Below are 22,559 nucleotides of genomic sequence, written 5' to 3' on the forward strand. Positions count from 1 at the left end.
TAGCTTTGTCCTCCATTTTCTTTAAAACTGCTTCCACAGGCGGTCCAAACAACACATCAGACTGTAAAGGAGCATCCAAAATCCTGGTCTTAACATGCTCATCTAAATTCTGATCCTTCAACCATGCATGTCTGCGAAGAACAGAACTAGTAGCAGCCACCCTCGAGGAGGCCTGAACAGCATCAAAACCACACTGCAAAGAATGCTTACCCACTTGTTCAGACACATGAACCAAATCCAGCAATTCTTTACACTCAATACCTTCCGCCAAAGCATCCACCTTAGATTTCAATTGTGAAAGGAGATAATTCTGATATTTCAGCATATGAAATTGACAATTCAACGCCCTCATGGCTAGAGTGGAAGAAGTATATAATTTCTTACCCCACCTATCCAAAGCCCTTGCCTCTTTATCAGAGGGTACAGGATTTTTAACCACAGAAGCTTTAACACCTTTAGGCCCCTGAGAAACAGTTTCTGGGTCCGCCCTGGGACTCTTAAACAAATACTTATGAGCTTCGGGCACCCTATAATACCTATCCGGCTTAACAGGAGCAGGAGGCAAGGAATCAGGGTTCAGAGAAGCCTCTGCAAAAACATCCTCCACCACATTCAACACAGGAGGAATAGCTAAGGGCCTATGCTGGGGCAAAACAAGAATTCCCTAAGCCTTTTCTGGAGTCAGAGTAATCTTGGCCTTCCCATTTAAAGTGCTCCCTCATGGAGTGAAGAGTCTCTGAAAATGAAAAATCCTCAGGAGGAGAAGCTGAAGGAGTGGAATCATCCACATCAGAATCAGAATAAGTAGGAAACTCTTGCAAGTCTTCCACAGAAGACTCTGAAGCCTGTGAACACTGTTCAAAACTATCAAACTCCTGTTCCACCCTAGGCCTCTTATCAGGTGGGGGCATAGAACCTCTAATCAGAGTAATCAAATCTTCTGCCATTTTAAGCATATGTTTCTTAGGCACAGAGCCCGAAATGCTAGGAGAAGCCCCTACAGAAGCTGAACTTGGCCTTCCTCTAAAAGAAGCTTTGGCAACAGAAGGAGAGGCCCTAACTACCTTGGGAAGAGAGGGAAGAACAGTTACCTGAGAAGCCCCCCTCAGCCTGGCCTACCTCCTGAGAGGGCACATCCTGTAACAGTAAAGTATCTGCCTGAGACTCCATAGAGACTCCTGGCAAAACCTCTGGCTCCCCTGAGCCTACTAAAGGACCGACGTCCGGGACTGCCGGTTCCTCACCCCTAGACTTCACTGTTTTGTCCTTGCGCTTCTTAGATGAAGCAGGCGTCGGAGCATCCGACGGCATAGTATAATTGCAACGCTTCCCAAACACTAACCTAGCACAATCAAGCCTCCTCTTAATAGTGCGCTTGTTAAATCTAGCACAAGAGCGGCAACCAACAACGTCGTGCTCAGGCCCTAAACAAGGTATACACAATGTATGATAATCCCTATGCGGTATCTGCTTCCCACAAGAAATACAGTTATTCACTTTTTCTGACATCCGGTTAAATACTGAGGCAAGAAAAAAACCAAAATGTTCTAACGGGTTACTTAGCCAACTCTGTATTCGGTCTGAAACTCCGGTTTCGGAAAATCTCAGAACGCCAACCTGCACTCGCAAAATTGCTTCTGCATCGGACCATGCGGCAAAAAAGACTGAGGAAATGACGTCGGTCATGCGCATTAGTACCCTGACGTACTGACGTCAGTCTAAGGCGCCATGACCGACGTCAGCCTTATACTCTGGTATTCGGGCCGACTGGGACGCGGACTATACCCCAATTGTCAGGACTGCAGCAAGGGAAGACGAAGAACATCTTAAGAATAGTTGAGGTTAAGTTACTTTATAGCTGGGTCATAAACAAAAGATGTTACCTCTCAGTTTCACGTCAGCAGCAGACACAATGTCTAGAGCTATACGTTTTTTGTATTTTCTTGGACAGAAGTAATTACTAGGTTTCACATGTAAAAGCATTTTATTGTTTTACGACTTCCAAGATCTGCAAAGACCTTAGAGATATGTATTTCTCACACAGAGATGTTAAGTTCTGTTATGTTTCTGTTTAGCCTGGGAACTGAAGTCAGGTGACAAAGAGTGATGTCATTCAAGCCGAGCAGTAATGTTTGATATTAATTTGGGGACTCTCTCAGAGAGTGACTGGGCACATTTTGTATTTTGTCTTTGACCTGGAAACATCCACTTGTCATCATCATCATCATCTGCACTTGCTTTGCTGTAAGTAAGTTTCTTAGAGCATAGTAACTCTTTTTAGATATAGATGGTAATATAGTAAAGATTAGTTTAGATGTTTTCTGTATTTATTTAAGACTGTCCTGCAATGTTTTTTTAAATATTTCCTGTGATTTTGATCTCAAGTTTTTCTGCTGATTGACTGAGTATTGTCTTGTTCTTTTATTTATTATTAAACATATTTAAACCTTTGTGGCTGATATTTGTGAGACATATTTAAGCTCTTAAGAGTACTTGCATATCTATTTGGTGACACTGTACAGGCCACTTCAATAGCCTTGCTCTTGTTCAGACTACCATTTGGATTAACAGTAACATTACACCGTAGGATTGGACACCCTCTGTTAAGGGCCTTATAATAGCTGATAAGGGTGGCTGGTGGCAGTTGGAACTACTGTATAGTCTGGGCAGAAGGGGGCATAGCTAGTAAACCTGTGCCAGCCTTTCCCAGGTATGTGCTTGTGTATAAATGAAATCTCAAAGAGTGTGTGCGTGTGTGTGTGTGTGTGTGTGTGTGTGTGTGTGTGTGTGTGTGTGTGTGTGTGTGTGTGTGTGTGTGTGTGTGTGTCAGGTACTTGGGTAGGGACATAAAGCACTGGTTGGACAGAGAGGGTGCTGGAGGTTTTGGCTTGGCCACCCAGCTGAGATCTCAACCCTATAGCTGTGCCAGTGGAGAGTCTTACTGGGGATCTGGAGAAACAGGGAGAAACCAGCCCCAGACTGACTGTGATCTAAGTGTGCTTGCAATTTACTGTGTGTGTACTTGTCATCCTCCCATTGTGTATATCCCTCACCATTGTCAGTGGTGAAGATTGAGGCTCCTTGATTACTGGGCCAGTGCAGGGGCATCACAGAACCTATAAAGAATCATTTAGATTCTATAACAGGTACCTGGATGGTCTATTTTTGATATGGAAAGACAATAAAGAAAACATGAATAGTTTTACACAAACACCAGATCTCTTGGTGTTTACATTCCAATCAGAAAAGGATAGGATCCCCTATTTGGATACCCTGCTGGAGAAAGATCTCTTGGAGGGTACCTACACCTCAAAAATTTACCAGAAGCCTATGTACTCTAACGCCATCCTTCATTTTATGAGTTTGCATCCTTTGCAACAAAAATGAGCCATAGTTAAAGGGCAGCAAGGATGGTAATGAAGGATAGTGATTTTATTATGGAATGTAAAAACATGGAAATTATGTTCTTGAATAGGGGATACCCATAAAGTATGACCAGGAAATTAATGGAGGAAGTAGTAAGGAAGAGGGAAAACAAACATTTTATTCCCATTTTGACTTTACAGCATCAGGAGAGGGCTAGAAATAAAAACACTCCTACCCAGGTAACTTGCCACTATAAGAGTTCATTTATTATTATCTTCAATACGGATAGTGGCATAATCAAGTGGGTCCTAGAGAAAAATTGGGCCATTATGGATGTCAACAAAGACATTTACATGAACGTTGGGGAAACACCAGTTGCTGTGTATAAAACAGGAAGTAGTTTAAAGAATATTTTCAAAAAAGCCCCTAAAAATCATAATCCTAACGTCTTGCTTAAGAGGATGAGGAAGTGTGGTCACTGACAGTATTGTAAATGAGTTAAGGTGGGGGAACAATGTTTGATAATGGAAAACAGTTTAACATTAAGCGGAAGGTTAACTGCCTAACTAGGGGGGCTACATACGTAGCCCTGTGTCAGGGATGCCAATGTTTCTATATAGGAAAGACAGAACATACCTTAAAGGAACGAATATATAAACATCTTTATGATATTAAGAAGAAAAAAACTACTAATGCATTTGCAAAGTATCTTTTAATGTACCTGGATCATGAGTTTAAATGTACTGTTGTTGATCAGGTTATGTCTGGTAAGTGGGGGAGGGAGCATGGGCAATGGTGCTCGAGATTAGAGAATTGTTTTGGCACTAACATTTGATGCTTTTAGGCTCCCTGGCTTGAATGAAAACTGCACTATGGTTTGTGTGTTGAAAAAGTTGAAAAAAAAGGCTTTAGAGAGAGAGAATGCATAAAAAACTTTGTTTTTTTAAGAACACAAAAATTGTTACTGTTATTTATTTATAATATTTTTGAAACAGAATTTAAGTGTGAATAAGAGCATTTTTTTTTTATTGTGACAATTTTATATTTTATGTTTTAGGGTCATTCAGGTAAAGTCAGTATCATTCTTTTTAGGTGGGACCTTTTGATACATGTAAGCAGTTGGGGTTTAATTACAGCCTTGTTGCACTCGAACATTTATCTTTTTAAGAAAGCCGGCTGATTGTAATCATGTGACCAAAACAGGGTTTAAAAATAAGAATGGGATTTGCTTTTTTATCTGATGAAGTCTTGGGGATACCAGGACGAAAGCGCTTATCCTTGATTGTGGTTTTATCTTGTACTGTGGTTTTATTTTGTGAATTCATTACAAACTTGGATACAACTGCCTGCGTTCTTGTCTTCACCACCTTCCATTTAGGATTTTTCTTACTTTAATGGTCTGCTTCCAGATATGAACAGAATTAACACAGATGCAGTTAGGCCTAAAACAGATACCTACTGACATTTTGAAGAATGCTGGAGGCCCTGGGGTAATGACAGTATGCAACCAATGCACACTCTCATTAGCTTGCAACTAAGTCCTGAATTACTTTGTCCTTTTTCTCTGAAGCAGCATCCAAGACAGTTTGAAGATGGTCTGGAAAGAAGAGGAATAAAGCAGAAATACAAAGCAGAGTGTGAGGAAAAAGATAGCCTAGGGGATTCTTAACAGATACACCATGCATCAATCTCAGAGGAAGTTATTTTTCTGACTGAAGATATTACTGCTGTGAGTTCTCAACTAACTCAGCACTTCTGTAACTGGATTGTCAGTGTTATATTATTTGCAATGTGCCACGCATTCGATCCTGAAAGCTTGAAAAACACGCTCCAATGAGTTAGTCATCCAGTTATTAACATGATGTAGATGGAATAAATGACAGCCTTTTGAATGGTACAGAAAATGACGACTCTAGTGGCAAATCATTAACAATTAAACCAAAATATGCTTAAGCAAACAATCTAGCAACTGAAAAAGATAGCAACCCAGAAGAAGACAAACATTTTAGTGCACTGTATGCAGCAAGAAATATTTATTTATTTATTGCTTTTGCTGACCAGGAAAATCCAACTGGGGTGGAAAACTTTTTTCAGCAGAGGCCTATGTTAGTTCAACAGAATATTTTACAAAATTATTTTTAAAAAGGTAGAAAATTAGAAACTTCTCAACAGTTATATATTTTCCTACAGGATTTGGTGAATGTGCAGGATACATGCATATTACTAATAATGTTACTGTCATTAACTAAGCTATATGGATTTAGCAAACTGTCCACTGGGTTCGGTACTTAAACCTATCAAAATCCAAATCCAAAATTCAAAGTTATTTAAGTGCTTACTTCATATGCACTATTCCAAAACTGAACAGAATACAATCAAAAATGTTATAAATAACTGCCTATGAAATACTATTTAAAATAATCAGCAAACCAAAGCAATAAAATAGCACAGTCAAGTTATAAAATGAATTTAAACATTCATTTGAAAAAAGAAAAGTGAAACAGAAAACAAAGAGAATGTAATTGTTCAATTAATATAGCTACAACAAGATGATATTTGTTAAACTTTAGAAATCAAAGTACAGAAAAAAAACTGTTAAGTCCAACTGTCCATACATGGCAAGAAGTTAGCTGGCTCAAGACAGGTTATTAAACAACTTAAAACTGCCACAATAGCCAGATACCAACATCCCAACATATACAAATCAACAATTTTAACAAATAAAGATTATGAAAGGTTAGACAGAATCACTAAAAGTTAATTCAAGGCATCCTTGAATAGTGCACGAGCACTATTGCTTCCCCAAGTTTCGACACTGTTTTGATATGTCCCCAAAAGTTTGAACAAAACAAGTCTATATTCAGCCAATGTCAGGTATCCTACACATTCCTAAATAAACTGTAACAAGACAGTTAGTATAGACTGCCACAACACAGGATCAGAGACGGACCTACCATGAAGCAAACAATCAGCCACAGTGAAGAAATTGTGCAAAAATAATATTTGTCAAAAATCTGATGTACCATGCATGCTAAAACAATGCAGCATCAAGTCAGAAGTGCATTGTTGTATTGTTAAGTCATCAGGTAAATCTCAGGAACAGTGTAGGAACTACACTGCAACCTGTGGCAGTTTAGAAGAATACCAAATGAACAGCCTTTCCAGATGATAAAACACCACCAAAGCAAATGAATACAGAGCTGAGAAAAAAAAGGATCCCAACATAACAGTAACGTCAGTCCAATAACAAAATAACCAAGAAATGCTGAGCTAATGTCTTGTCCTTAGGCATTTTGCATAAATTCCCTTAGAAAGGTGGGTCTTCAAAAATACCCCAGCAGATAGTTATTAAACTTAATTTAATAAAAATGGGTTTCAGTTTTTAATCCTCATGCTCTTGCGTTAGTATTCAGTCATATAGTATGTCCACTCTAGGTTTAATTTCTCTAAGTCTTTTGGGTTTCTAGCACCATTATGGGAATGGACACCATTCCTATGTCAGGGTATGATTAAAGTTCATTAAATTAGTACTGTTTCAGTATTTGATATTAGCCGAAAGCACTCTTTGCAGCACCTACAATATTCCCAGAAATGACTCCTGAAATTCATACAGAGTTACATGTAGCATATCAAAATACAACTGCAAATTATTTTTATTAGACCTGGTTCATGTTTCCAGTGCTGGTCAACTACTTCAGTATTATAGTGTTTGCACAATCCCCAGTGTAACATTCTTGCCACATTATTGTTTCTTTCTGTATATAAACCTTTCGCCATCAGTTACCACATCCAGCAACAGGATGCGCTTTTTTATAGCACCTGCATTTTTGTCTTTAACTCCCACATGTTCAATGAACTTTGTAAACCAATGTGTACATGGTCCACTTTCCTGGGCTGTTGCTATTAATCTTACACCTTTTCATTTCAGTTTGCCTATCCTTAACCATTCCAGTGTTAAGTTCTGATCAACTTAAAGTTGATCCAGGAGATCTCTTTGTTTACCAAAATATCTCTGCCTTTTCCCCATTCCTTTCCTTCTCGTGTGATCCTCTTTCTTATAGTCTTTCTTTTGATTTTTGGAACATTCAGTTGATTTTTTTTTTGTCTACGTCTGGTTTGATTTCCATTTCCACACTGATATGCTTCTGCTGAACTAAGCAGGGAAGTCATCTAAGACTTCTTCTCATGTTTTAAAACTTTCACTATGTTTGGATCTGGTAAGGTTAGCTGACATATATGTAGCCGTATGATTGTAGACCTACACAAATAATTAATTTCAAGGAGGCTCACACTGCCTTCAGAATGAGAAATATAAAATTTTGATATACACTGATTTTTATATATCATTTGATAAGTGTGAGGCATTCTTCTTGTTTTCCTATCCAACTGATTCAATACCTTTTTGGGGCCAGTCAATTACCCCATAATTGTTAAGTTAGAAACAGGAAGAGGACATTTGTTTACAGTTTGGACATTATTCCTAGATGTGAAGACTGTTTTCAATATTACATTTAGCCTTCTGAAGTATTCCTCACTAAGTTTTATTCACATTTGTTGATGTTTTATTGGTGATCCTTCATCATTTCCAAAATATTTATGCACTCCCTCCTGCTCAAGTTCCTTTACATCACATTCCTGTCCCAGATTGATATTTTCTTGCTACTGCTACTTTCCTGCTTTAAACATTGCTTTTATGCATGTATCAAGACAAAAAGATTTTCTTAGATCATCTGAAGAAGTTTTGATCATTTAAAGTTGTACTTTCCACTCCTCATCAGATGTACAATACAGTTTTATGTAATCGAAAAAAAGTAGATGAGAAGTCTTTAAGCAAGTTTTTTTTTCCTGTGGGCATTCTACAGACAGGTTCCAGAATGTCTTCTTGTGACATATCCTCTTCAGCTGCAGCCTGCGCCATCTGCTGCTCCCTCATATGTGAACCCATTCAATCATCACTCTACAACACTGCCTGCATCAGAGTTGCCACCGTTTCCTGCTCCCTCCCTTCCTGTGCAACATCTAATAACATTTTGTACCAGTTTCCTACAGAAGGCTCCAGAGCATCATCTTGTGGCAAGTCTTCAGATGCCTCACACTCCACCTGTTTCTCCTCAGCTGGGGTCACATTGTTCCAACATACTGTGACATTACCTGTACTGGATTTTCTACACTAAATCCTTCACTTAGCAGGTAATACATAACTTCATTTTCTATTTCTTTAGCTTCTCCATTACTAATCCTCTTTTCTATGCCCCCCTTGATTTCTCATTTTTTTTGTATTTTAAAATGTTCCACATCCAGGTACATTTGCCTGTATTTCTCTCTCTCTCTCTCTCTTTTTATTTTTTTGTATTGATTAGCTTTTCTTTCTCCTTTGCATAAATTCTGCACCAGAATCATATGTCTTTTTCTTTCCAATAGCCATGTTTTTTCACACTTTTCAAAAATGTCTAGGTTTTGTTCTTTATATTTTCACACTTCCTCTGTTGCTTCTTTTTCCAAGTGACCTACAATTTCTTCACCCATGTAATGTTTTTCATGGCTCTGTTGTATTAATAAATGCAAATTTGCATTTGAAGCTTTTTTGTAATAAATTTTTATTACATTTTAAAGATTAAAGCTGTACAAATTCTACATAAAAAGATATATATATATATATATATATATATATATATATATATATATATATATATATATATATATATATATGTGTATATTTACAGAGGTCTACAACAAACTTCCATATAGTAAACCAATCTATTAATATTTTTCCAATAAATCATTTAGTTTTTGCCAGTACTTACTTTGATGCATAAGATTAGCTGTTTTCATTTTTAATGTTAACAATTCTTTCTTGCAAACATTTTTAGTCAAAAAGATGAAAAGGTAAAGCAGTTTTACATTTCCACTTTTTTGTAACTACTCTCCTTGCCATGGCTAAGACAGACCAAAGGAAAGGCACCTGTGAACTAGGAATATTAATCTAGTATTGGACCATTAAACAAAATTAGTGAATTAGATATAATACAATGCTTGAGAAAAGTCTCTAAATTCAGTCCAAAATAATGAAACCATTATGCATTCCAATGTCACACAGATCCAATCTGTGACAGAACCATCATTACATCTCCAGCAGTTAATTTTCTCAGTTTTATAAATTACTTCAATTTTGTTAAGGGTTAAAAATATTTTATGACGAAATTTCCAACTATAAATTTTCCAGTAGAAGGAAGATGTAGTTTTCCCACTAGATTTTAGAATTAATTTTTATTATTAACAGGGAACTCAGTCCCATTTACTTTTGAGGAATAATTCCAAAAGGATGGATTTATGCTTGTAAAATTCTACTCTTAAGATCTTATATACCGTTGATAAATAAGATGCATTATTTATATAAATTACTGTGGGCGGCCGCGGTGGTGCAGTGGTTAGCGTTGTTGCCTTACAGCAAGAGGTTCTCCGGTTCGATCCTCAGCTGGGGTGCCTTCTTTGCAGAGTCTGCATGTCCTCCCTGTGGTTGCGAGGGTTTCCTCCGGGTGCTCCAGTTTCCTCCCACATCCCAAAGACATGCTGTAGGTGGATTGGACACTCTAAATTGGCATGAGTGCGTGTGTGCGTGTGCCTTCTATAGAAGGTTGGGCATCTGGATGGCAACTCGACACCGTAAAACTTCACTGCCAATCATGAGCGGACATGTGATCCGCTGTGGCAACCCCTAAGTGGGAAAAAGCCAAAAGAAGAAGAATTTATATAGATTACTGTTAATATTAAACAGAAATTCCAGGATTTTAGGAATATGCTTTTCCTAATAATCCAAGAGCATTTGAAGCTTTTAACAGTTTTTCTTATGCAAGTACAACAAGTAGGAACAAGGCCTGGGATCACTTTCACAAGACAAAAACTCAATTTGCAAAACAAGCATTTTTAGAACTTAGAAATACAGCCAATAAACTTGCAAAAATTAGATAAAATCAACTATTATCACAATATCCAAAATAAACACCTCAACCACCCTCAAAAGTTATGGCCTGCAATTAAAAATATACTTCAACCAGGTAAGGTAGCCACTCCAACCCAAACAACAACCTCTAGCTCTGACAACATAGCAACCCAATTTAACAAATACTTTACTGAAACTATCCAAGCCCTAGCTCCCTTCCAAAATACTCCCAATAATCCCGATGACCCTACCCATTCCTCACCACAACACAGCTCCAACTACAATACTGACCCCATCCAATTTACACTACATCCCGTATCCATCAATACTATAAAAAGATAACTCACAAAACTTAAGCCTACCACCCTTGCCACAGATAACCTCCCAGACGAATTTCTGAAAATTGCAGCAGAAGCAATGGCATACCCAGTAACTATACTCATAAACAGATCAATATCAGAAAATACAGTTCCTCCCATCTGGAAGGTCTCCCACATCATTCCTCTACACAAGGGAGGGAATTTCACTGAGTTTACCAATTATTTCCCAATAGCTATAATGTCTCCCTTGTCTGAAACCTTAGAGAGGGTCATAAATTACCAACTCATGGACTTCCTACATACAAACAAACTCCTATCAAACACTCAATATGGCTTTCAACCCTATCACAGTACTACTACAGCCCTTATGGCCTTCAGCAGCACTGTGAGCCAACACAGAAATAAAGGACAATTTGTATCTGCCATATTTTTAAGACTTATCTAAAGCCTTTGATATGGTAGATCACAAAAAACTCATAGAGGTTCTCTCCAACCTTAATCTTAGTAACTCATCTCTACCCTGGTTCCAAAGCTACCTATCAGGAAGACAGCAAACCATCCAATGGCAACAACTCTCCTCACTTCTCCCAGTCTCTATAGGGGTTCTACAAGGCTCCATCCTGGGCCCCCTACTCTTCTATCTCTTCACTGACCAGCTCCACACCACCACATGCACCAATAATACAATATGCAGATGACTCCACTCTGATATGTGCAGCCTCCTCCCTATAGGACCTACACACCTTAACACACGATTCCTTTCTGTCTGTAGAAAACTGGCTCATTAATTCCCAACTTATACTAAACCCCAACAAAGCAAAGCTCCTTCTCGTCAAACCAACCAGAACTCCCTCACTCCCCCAAGTCATTCAAGATTCAATCCAAAAATAAAACTACTATCATCATCCCAACCACTCATACCAAACTGTTGGGAGTAGAAATCAACAATAACTTAAAATTTGATATCCACATAGCTCGAGTCATAAAAAAGGCCCACAAAAAACTAGGTCTACTTTAAAGGAATAAGCCATTTCTAACAGCCAACACAAAAGCTACTGTTGCCTGCACACACCTCCTGGCAACCCTCCTATATGCCTCCCCTATTTTAACTAACCTCCCCAAAAGTGACCTCTCCAAATTGGATTCTGGTTACAATAAGATAGCCAAACTTGCCACAGATGCCTCATACAAGTCTCATCACTGTGTATCACTGAAACAGCTCAACTGGCTAGAACGTCCGTAGCTACTACACTTCAATCAGTTAACATTTGCCTACAAAATACTGCATAAACCAGATAATACCCTAGTCTCCAAAATCTTATAAGGCCATGCACCACCTCTAGATCACTTCACTCGAATAACAAACTCCTCCTAGATGTTACAAAAGCCAACAAATCAGCAGAGGAATCACTCTTCTCCAACTACATTTCAAAAATATGGAACAAACTTCCATCCACTATAACTACCAGCAACTCTATGTTACAATTTAAAACCCTTCTTAAATCACACTTAAAAGACACCTGACTCTGCCCTTGAAATTATCCCGATAAAGCCATTTCCCAATCTCACTAATCAAATACTACTCCCAGCCTCACGAACCAAGTACTACTCATTTCTGTTATTAACTGTACCTATTCTCAAACATTCCTACATTAAACGAATCCCTATCTCTTCATCCCTCTAAATTGTGTAGACTCAGGGATGAATCAAATTTATCCAATACTAAACAACAGTATGTTCCAGCATTAAGTATATGGCTTGTGAATGTCTCCAAACATACAGTTTGTATCTTTGTTACCAAACTGTATTTTGTAAATTACAGCAATGATTACTTGTATAGATCCTGTAATGTAAAATGTGTTTTTCTTCTTTTTAGTATTTCTAACTGTATTTACTAATATGTGTTGAGTGTAATCTGTAACTCTTACTGCTCACAAGTAGAGCTTTTCTCCCTAGGCCTCCAATGAAAAAGGACCTGTGTCCAGTAGGACTTTCCCAGTAATAAATGTAAAATAAATAAAGAAATATTTTTCTTTCCGATCTTTCTGAATATTTTCTATCTGGAAATGCTGGGCTTCTTGCATAATAGTAACAATATACAATTTTCTTTCTTATCCTCAATAGTCCACTTCATTGTCTTTATGTCTTTTTTATGGCATGTCAGTTTTTCTGATTTTTTTGTGGACTACTACTTCTTTCTACAACAAGAGGCTATCCTCCCTCCCTCCCTCTCTCCCTCCTCCTCCCCCCTCAGCCTGGCCTAACCCCCTTGTAGGACTGTTTCTGTGTCTTGAGGATTCGAAAGTGCCATTTTTACCAGTCCTGGCAACAAGATTGGGCACTTTTTATTCAGGGGTCTGTGCATCCAGCTGCCTTTATTTTTAACCTACTCTTTCTATAATATATATGCTATATAAAATACAGTCTATATTATCAGTGTCATCTTGGTGAGATTTTACAAAAACAGGTCTGAGACTTGAAGATGAATTTAGTTCCAGCAATAATATTTCTTCTTCTGATGGAATACATTTTCTTCAATAATTTGTCTTGTTGTACATACTTTGCAAAGTTTTCTGAATTTTCAGAAGAACTACAGATGTCATGCACTACAATACAGATCTAGTTGATATCTTTTTCTTTTGAGTATTTTTTTAAAAAGAATATATCCTTCTGTACCTTCCCAGTATAGCTGTATTTCACATAATACATAGGTTCCTCTATAACCAAAACCCATAGATGTAAATGATTTTTCAATAGAATTTCAGTTATGAATTTACACAACTCTGTTAAAGTACACCCAGGTCCAGTTTTAGTATGCACAGAAAAGACATTAAAAGAAATTCAGATTGACTATGTATTACAAACCAGGAACTTCAGTTGCAGACTATACATGGAACACAGACAGAAGTCCTCCACTGATTTCAAGTGCAACCAACCTTTACTGAGATACTTTATACCTAATTCAGCCTGCTGGCATTACAGAGCACCAGGCATAAATATAATTCATTGTTGATGGCCTTACAATCATGTTAGATGTGAGTGGGTAAAATGGCAAAAGTAGTAGATATTGTTACTCAAAAACATTTGTCTATGACACATGTCCGATGTTGTTTGGGAACTTAGAACTATGCAAAAATGTTTCTCCAAACCAGAAAAAATATTCTTCAAGCATCCTTCACTACAAAAAAAAAAATCCATTCCATTCATTTAATTCCATAAAAATAAAATTTACTGGAAAAAATCTTAACAAATGCGAGATCCTATTTGTGCAAATTGTTTTTCGACCTTCATTTGAATATTTCATTTCAGTTATAAGATATTATCACACAATGGCATCACGTTGCATTGCTCTTTTAAAACTGTATTGTACAATATTATGTAATGCATCTTTCTGTCTTTTACACTTTGTACTAATATCTGTTGCGACTCTGTACTGTTTTATAACTCTCAACAACTGTAATAATTAACTATAAATTGTATTTTTGCAGTGGAGCTTTTCTCCCTGGGCCTCTGCTGAAAAAAGATATTTTTAGGCCCAGTCGGTCTGACCCAGTAAACAAATGTCAGTACATAAATAATTAATTAATACACAAATTTCCCTTTTACCTGCTGTTGGGAGTTTGTGCATACAAGTGATGTGTGTATGGGGGGGAACAGAGTCACTCACATGGGTTTGTAGGGAGCTTGCTCCTCTACAAAAAATGTTGATACTTATTTGTCATTACCAGCAGTTTTAGCAGGTGCGCTGCTTGAAGAGCTTGATTAATCTTGTTTGATGTTGTATAAATAGACCTCAATGCTTCATGGCAGACTCATACCTGATATGCTAAACTAAATAAGCACTTTTGCCTAACTTGAAAGCACAAGGGATAAATAACATTTTGAGAACCTCTATTTGAATGACTTCTGTTTACAGCCAACTCTACCAAAACATGTAAACCTTTGACAGAGTTTTGCTAGTCTTAAATGGCCACTGCCACTAAATTTCTCTAGGATTAAATAAATGGATACTTACTTATACTAAGCAGTGGAGTTATGTGGGATATAAAACTACATATAAAAGAATGCATCAGTGAGACAAATACATGGGTGTTTTAAATGATAGCAATGCTTTCAATAAATCATTCTCTGACTTCAGTGAATGAGTGCCATTCAAACAAGTCTGCATTGTAAGTAACTGTGTTAAGCGTATGTCTTTAATCCATAGCCAAAACCAATTGAAAAGTCTTCCCAAGTCATTCCTTAAAGGATCAGGTTTACTCCCTTTTATCCATACCTCTCAACCTGGAAACATCAAAAATCTGGACAAGGCCCATGAAAAACAAGTACAAATCTGTACGCTGATTAACATACAATTTGCATACATAATTAAATAACCCCGCCCACTCCAATGGAATTATGGGTTACCAACTTTCAAACGCAAACTGAAGAACAGACTATATATATATATATATATATATATATATATATATATATATATATGTGTATAGATATATATATATATATATATATATATATATATATATATATACAGAGAGAGAGAGAGCATGACAGTAGTGTAAGTCATAGGCATCTTACATAGATTCTCACACTTATTTTCAATTTCATTTTTTTGGGGGGGGACAAAAGGCCAAAAAACAGGGATACATTTCAAGCATTGCTTGTATAATTTTGGAAAGCTGCTAGAATAAAATGTGTTACCACCATGTATTTCACTGCCAAGTCTTGAACCCAGGATGTGCACTACAGTCAGAGCAACATACCACAATGCCAAATCAGCAGTTCCCAGAAAGACAGGAAGACTGAAACTTAAATGACCATCATTTAGTGAATTTGGTTCTCACTTCTCACCATAGCTCTCAACCTCTTAGCACAAAAAACCTGGACAAAGCCAGTAATGGGGGAATACAGCCCCAATATAAGGACAACTTTCAAATACTGATCTTATACACCAGTTCCAGACCAGCAGCTGACACACACACACACACACCAGTTCCCCACCAGCAGCTGACACACACCAGTTCCCCACCAGCAGCTGACACACACACACACCAGTTCCCCATCAGCAGCTGACACACACACACACACACACACACACACACACACACACACACACACACACACACACACACACACACACAGCAGTTCCCCACCAGCAGCTAACATACAGACACACACACACCAGTTCCCCACCAGCAGCTAACACACACACACACATACACACACACACACACACACACACACACACACACACACACACACACACACACACACACACACACACACGCACACACACACACACACACACACACACACACACACACCAGCAGCTAACACACACACACCAGTTCCCCACCAGCAGCTAAATACATTTTGGCAATCTTTAAATATCCACAACTGATGTGTGAAGCATTATAAAGTAAAGCAGACTTACCTGAAGCATGGACAAAATATAATTAAACAATAATTGCCCCTTACTATGGTTCAAATAACTACCAGTCCTAAAACTGGTGGAGAAACAATGTCGATCATTTAAAAAAAATCAAGTTTTCATCTTCTTTCTTACGTCAAAAGCTCTCGTGACTTGAAATGCAGCCAAATGGATATCAGCCTTTATTTCAATAAATGCTATAATAAGCCATATATGCAGTCAGTCTATACACCGCCTACAGAATCCATTAAGTTTCTTCAAGGGAACATTAAGCAGTATACTAAACTTATGCAGCAACAAAAAGTCATCATCACTGCAGAGTTCAACATGGATATACTTGGATCAAAACATCCACAAATCAACATTTCAGCCAAAAATAGCCTTATCCAAGAAGTTATCATCCCCAGCAGACCAAGCTCCACATTTCAGTGCATATAAAATCTGTCCACCTTCCCAAGCATAAGTGATCACCTTCACAATGACACTTTAAACTTTAAAATAATTTCTAAAACTAGAGAGGATGATGTTATCTGTGACCTAAAAGCAAGCTGACTGACCTCACAAATACAACTCAAAATTCAAATGTTACTCTCCACTACTTTAATTCAGCTGGTATAATACTGATGTTAAATAAACATTTCACCTTCACTAAAATTAGGGTAGATGGACACAATGCTCATGCATTACATCAATAAAATCCCTACTAAACAGCAGAAATTAGAATATGGTAATGAACAAACAGCTCTAAATACTAGACAAGACATTTCAGTGTATATAAAATCTGTCCACCTTCCCCAGCATAAGTGATCACCTTCAAAATGACCACTTTAAACTTTAAAATAATTTATAAAACTAGAGAGAATTATGTTATCTGTGACCTAAAAGCAAGCTGACTGACCTCACAAATACAACGCAAACAATTCAAATGTTACTCTCCACTACTTTTATTCAGCTGGTATAATACTGATGTTAAACACTTCACCTTCACTAAAATTAGAGTACATGGACACAATGCTCATGCATTACATCAATAAAATCCCTACTAAACAGCAGAAATTAGAATATGGTAATGAACAAACAGCTCTAAATACCAGAACATATTTTATGAGCTAGAAAAGAAATGCAAATAAGCCATCGAGGAATGTAAATACACTAACCTTCATATCAAACTCTCTTGGTCATATTCCTAAGCCATTCTGAAAAGTAACAACATGTGACACAATTCAAAAATAACAAAATCATCTTCCCCTAGCCCCTACACATGACCGGCACAATTTCTTGATTTGATAAAGGCCATAACATTTCCCACTTCCATAATAAACAACATCTCTCAAACACCGTCCCAGATCCCCTAACAACAATAATAGCCTACTCCTACTGACCAGCCAATATGCCAAGATTTTACTCTAAATTATCACAGTGAAAGCCATGAGGAAAATCATAAAGACTTCAAACTATATCCAAACCTTAATGACATTCATAAAGAATTCATTAAACTAGCAGATTGATCCCTCTTCCAACCTCTTGAAATACTTTCAACAAGTCACTAACCTCCCACAGAGACACAGAACATTTCAAGCAGTCCGTTCAACAAATACGACAAAAGCAGTTAGAAGAAACGGCAGTGAGAAACATAACAATAACTTCAGTTAGCGAAAGAGCTCAACAAATATGACCAAATGACTTCAGTTAACAAAAAAGCAGCGAGTTGACTGAGCTCACATAAGTCTGTGAGAGAAGCACTTCAGTTACACACAATAATACCTGTCCGATTCTTAAGTCAGTTCAGTCAGTTCACAGCACGGCAGTACCAGAAATAGTTATTTCCACAGCCAGCCGGAAATGTGTGCCCTTGAGCTGAATGAGCTCAATTCCGACAGGCTGATGGAGCTGACGTCATCGCGCATGGGATGACGTCAGCTCCGAAAGCACGAAAGAAAAATATTTTTTAAAAAATCGGGAATGAAGGGGTACCACTCGGGAATCGTGGCACCCCATTATTTGAACCCCAAAACTCAGTAAAAACCGAGTAATTCAGTGCAGTTGAGAGGTATGCTTTTATCAAATTAATGAAAGACTGGCTAGATATTTCTCTCTGGTCTAAAAATATGCAAAATGATTAAAAATATGCAAAATGACTGGCTTAAGGATTCCAAAAAAGACAAATGGAAAGAAAGCAAAACAAGAGCTCATACTTGAAAATGTACAGGTTTTACTTTCTAAATAGAAATAACATTAAAAAATACTGTAATTCTTTATCTTTTTTTCCATAAGAAATCCACAGAAAGCATTTTAAGTCTATAAAGAGACAGATACAACTGTCTGACTATAAGGAGGGTCAGAAACAGACTTTTTAACCTCATTGTGCAAGAAATCTGGACGAAGGCTAAAATAATCGGGACAAAAACCCAAAATTAGGGACATATTTTAAATATTACTCTTAGAAAAGTTTCTAGAATAACAGGATTTGTGTTAGCATGCATTTTCTGTAGAATATGAAGTACGAACAAGATCCATAGCCTAAGTGGACTCTTAGTTGTTCACTCCCCTGATATCCTCTGCCTCAAAGAAACCTGGCTAAAACCAATAACCCCCCCCCCCCCCCCCACAGTACAACATCCTTAGACTGGACCGGATCTCCAGGAAAGGTGGTGGGGTAGATGCTCTATACAAGTCTACCCTAACAATAACAATTGATGCCAAACAGCCATCCCAGCTTGGCAATGCAGAAATTCTCATCACCAAACTAATAATAAACAAAAATAAATGCAGACACATTGTCTGCATTTATATTCCACCCGGCAGGAATGATAATACTCTAGAAAATATCTTACACTGGCTAGCTTCTAACTATCCCCAGGAAACCATTGTCTTGGGGGACTTTAACACTGATTGGAATACCTGTTCCTCTGAAACTCCCTCCACCCATTTACACCTCCACAGGTTTACTCAGATCATTGCCACCCCCACCAGATTTAGCAAAAATAGAGTCAAAGATAGTATCCTTGATTGGATACTTATTAACAGCCACCCCCAAAAGTACAAGTCAGGTACATTACCCGATGATCTAAGTGATCACTGCCTTACCTATATTATTAGGCTCAAAGCTGACATTCTCAACTAGCCCACCTACAAAACTATAAGAAACGTCAGGAACTTTAACCTTGACAACTTCCAAAATGAACTCAAAACATGTAATTGGAATGTCTTGAAATGACTCCCATTACAAGAAGCAGTTGAGTACTTCAATACCAGATTTCTGGCTATCCTTAACCACCATGCTCCTACCCGTACCATCCGTGTAAAAGCCACAGTTGCACCGTGGCTATCTAAAGAAACAAAAAACAAAATTAAACTAAGAAACAATGCCTGGGCCAGGTGGCATGTTACCAAAACCCCTATGGACCAAGTAAGGCAGCTAAGGAATCAGACCAAAAAAGCTGTCATTCTAGACAAAAAAAATCACTACACCCTCCTACAACAAAAATAGCAGCTAAAACCTCAAAAGTTCCGAGCTGGTATTAACAATCTTCTCCATCCAGGCCATTCTGCCACTCTTACCCCATCAGCTGCCCTTGATAAATCCCCTGTAGAAATCGCAAACAGCTTCAACTCCTTCTTTACTGAAACTATCCAGCCTCTAGCTACCCATCTCACTCCATCGGACACAAACACCAGCTCTGGCACATCTAGCCCTGATTCAAACAGCACCCAACCCACCTTTACCTTTCAAACTGTACCTACCAACCTGATCCAGACCTGACTCAAAAAGCTAAAACCTACTACACTAGCTGCCGACCACCTCCCAGCTGAATATTTTCAAAAAGCAGCTGATGCCATAGCACTTCCCATATCTATTCTGATCAACAGATCCATCTCAGAAGGATCCATCCCAGCAATATGGAAAATATCACATTATACCTCTCCATAAAGAAGGAAGTTCCACAGAATTATCTAACTTTAGACCTATAGCCATTCTTTCACCACTAGCTAAAATCATGGAAAGATGCATACACAAACAAATCATGCACTTTCTTATTCAAATTGGAAAGCTTGCCAACTCTCAGCACGACTTTAGGCCATTCCACAGTACCACCACGTCTCTTCTATCTTTCTCTAATGTCATCAATCTTCATCGTAACAACAACAAACTATCTTCAGCACTCTTCCTAGATCTCTCAAAAGCTTTCAATATGGTCAACCATCAGCTACTGCTTAATACCCTACAAACCATCGGTTTAGACCAACACGCAATACAGTGGTTTCACTCCTACCTAAATGGTAGACATCAGGCTGTCTTATGGCAGAGCAAGCTGTCATCCCAACTTCCTCTAACCCTAGGTGTCCCACAAGGGTCAATACTAGGTCCCCTTCTTTTCTCTGTCTTTATCAATGATCTGCACACCACCATCCCAGGAGCCACCTGCATCCAATATGCAGTTGATTCAACGCTAATATGCTCCGCCTCCTCTCCTACACAACTTCTAACCCTCACCCAGACCACTTTCAGCACGGTAGAAACATGACTAGCTAATCGCCATGAGCTTCTAAATCCTAACAAAACCAAGCTACTACTTTTCTCCTTTAATCGTAGAATTTCTCCTCCTTCCATTCAACATCAAATCTAGCAATGACACCATTATCTCCCCTGATGACCATACAAAGCTTCTAGGCATAATAATAGACAACAACCTTAAATTTGATAAACATGTAAATCACACTATTAAGTCCGTCAACAAAAAACTTGGCTCCCTGTACAGAGCCAAATCTTTCCTCACCCCCCCCCCCACCAGCTAGAGTAGCTATTGCAAGATCACATCTCCTCTCTTTCCTTATGTATGCCTCATCTGTACTCACCAACCTATCCAAAACTGATCTCAACAAATTATCAGGATGTTACAATCATATATCCAAATTCTCTACTGGCATGGCTTTTAGGCCCCACCATTGCCAGAACCTCAAAGCACTGGGATGGCTAGAGTATCCTACCCTTCTGCAGTTCAACCAGCTTATAGTAGTGCATAAAATACTCCATCAACCTGATAACACCCCTACCCTCAAAAATATTCTCACCCCTCATAGTGCCCCCAGGCCATTACTCTCAGCTGATAAGCTATTGATACTGACCCAAAAGTCCAATAACTCTGCAGGCAATGCTATATTTGCCAATTCAACAGGTAAAATCTGGAATCTACTCACTACCACCGTTACCAAGGAAACCCCACTACCCCTATTTAAAAGAGAACTCAAAAAACACATCTCATTGCCTGTGCTCTTCTTCTAAACCTGACTAACAACTTCACTAATACATGTCTTGCTACCCAACCTGCTGTTTAGCCAGGTATCTATGCCTCATAGCATTTGAATGTCTAAGCATTGTGAATTATGAGATCTGATTGTATCCTAGGTTCGCATTTTCTGATACGTCTCTGCCAATCAGATGTAAGTCTGCACATTGTGTGTATTGATATCTGCCTGTATTCTTTGTCTATATTTTTCTAAACATGTCTGCCTGAGTTTATCACTCAGTGATGTATGTACTGTCTCTTTTTTGGTATGTGGAGCTTTTCTCCCCGGGCGTCTGCTGAAAACGGACATATATCCAGTCGGACTATCCCGGTCAATAAATGGAAAATAAATAAAATAAATAAATAAATGAAACTCAAATCCATGTCATTATTTAGTGACTTCAGTTCTTAGTGATTTTTCCAGAAAACCACAAATTTTATGAGGAACAGACAAAAAAACTGCAAGCTAAAAATCTGTGCAGTTGAGAGGCACAGTCATAAAAAAAACAGCAGCAGCCTGCAGCTACATTTGACTGATGACACACTTCCAGCACTACTAATGTCCTAGTCACATCGGCACGGACAATGAAACGGCTATGTGCAGCAGTACCTAAACACATATTTATTTAAGCAGTTCAGAGTACACTTCACTATGAAAAAATTCCAGAAGAAACCTACAGCCTTATATCGATTATAACCTGACCAGGTGGTGTGGGAGCGAACTAAACAGAATCTGTCTTCTTTTGTTTCCATTTAAAGAGACAGTGCAAGCTGGATTAGTTGTTTTGTTAGTTGTAAACACAGGAACATGTCTAGGACGTTGGAAGTAAAAGTGACATTCTTATCTTCATACAAACTGTCTACATGGTCTCAGGCTGAAAATTATAGCTCAGCCTTTTGCTTATGTCGCCTTAGTTACAAAAAAAAGCAGGAATTACAAAATTGAAGGGCATTTGAAAAATAATGCCTCTTCGACCTACTTAATGTGCTCAGTCCGTCCAGATCCTTCAATGGTTTTTGCACCCCACCTCTGTTCCTGCTCGGACACATCATTCTGCAAGAGAACATAAAGAAGACATAAAAATTATGGTACAACTATATTAAAGTGAATTTCCTCAAATAACAGCTTGCTGCAGGTACTCTGTTGACTAAGGACTTAGCAAAAATTGATTTTTATTTGCCTTTTTTTATATTAAAATGATATTTCCCTCTTC

At 38.1% G+C, this 22,559-nt stretch overlaps 1 protein-coding gene across 1 annotated transcript in view; it reads right to left on the minus strand.

Annotated features, from left to right (window-relative positions):
* Positions 1 to 22,559, minus strand: part of LOC122815409 (src substrate cortactin-like) — a 706,001-nt gene that overhangs the window by 452,812 nt on the left and 230,630 nt on the right. Inside the window, exon 3 of the mRNA XM_044087879.1 lies at positions 22,326 to 22,399. Coding sequence (XP_043943814.1) covers positions 22,326 to 22,399 — 74 coding nt within the window. The remainder of the gene's footprint in view (positions 1 to 22,325; positions 22,400 to 22,559) is intronic.

Source organism: Protopterus annectens, chromosome 11.part0 (genome assembly GCF_019279795.1).
Source record: "Protopterus annectens isolate FY-2018-M chromosome 11.part0, PAN1.0, whole genome shotgun sequence".
NCBI lineage: Eukaryota > Metazoa > Chordata > Ceratodontiformes > Protopteridae > Protopterus > Protopterus annectens.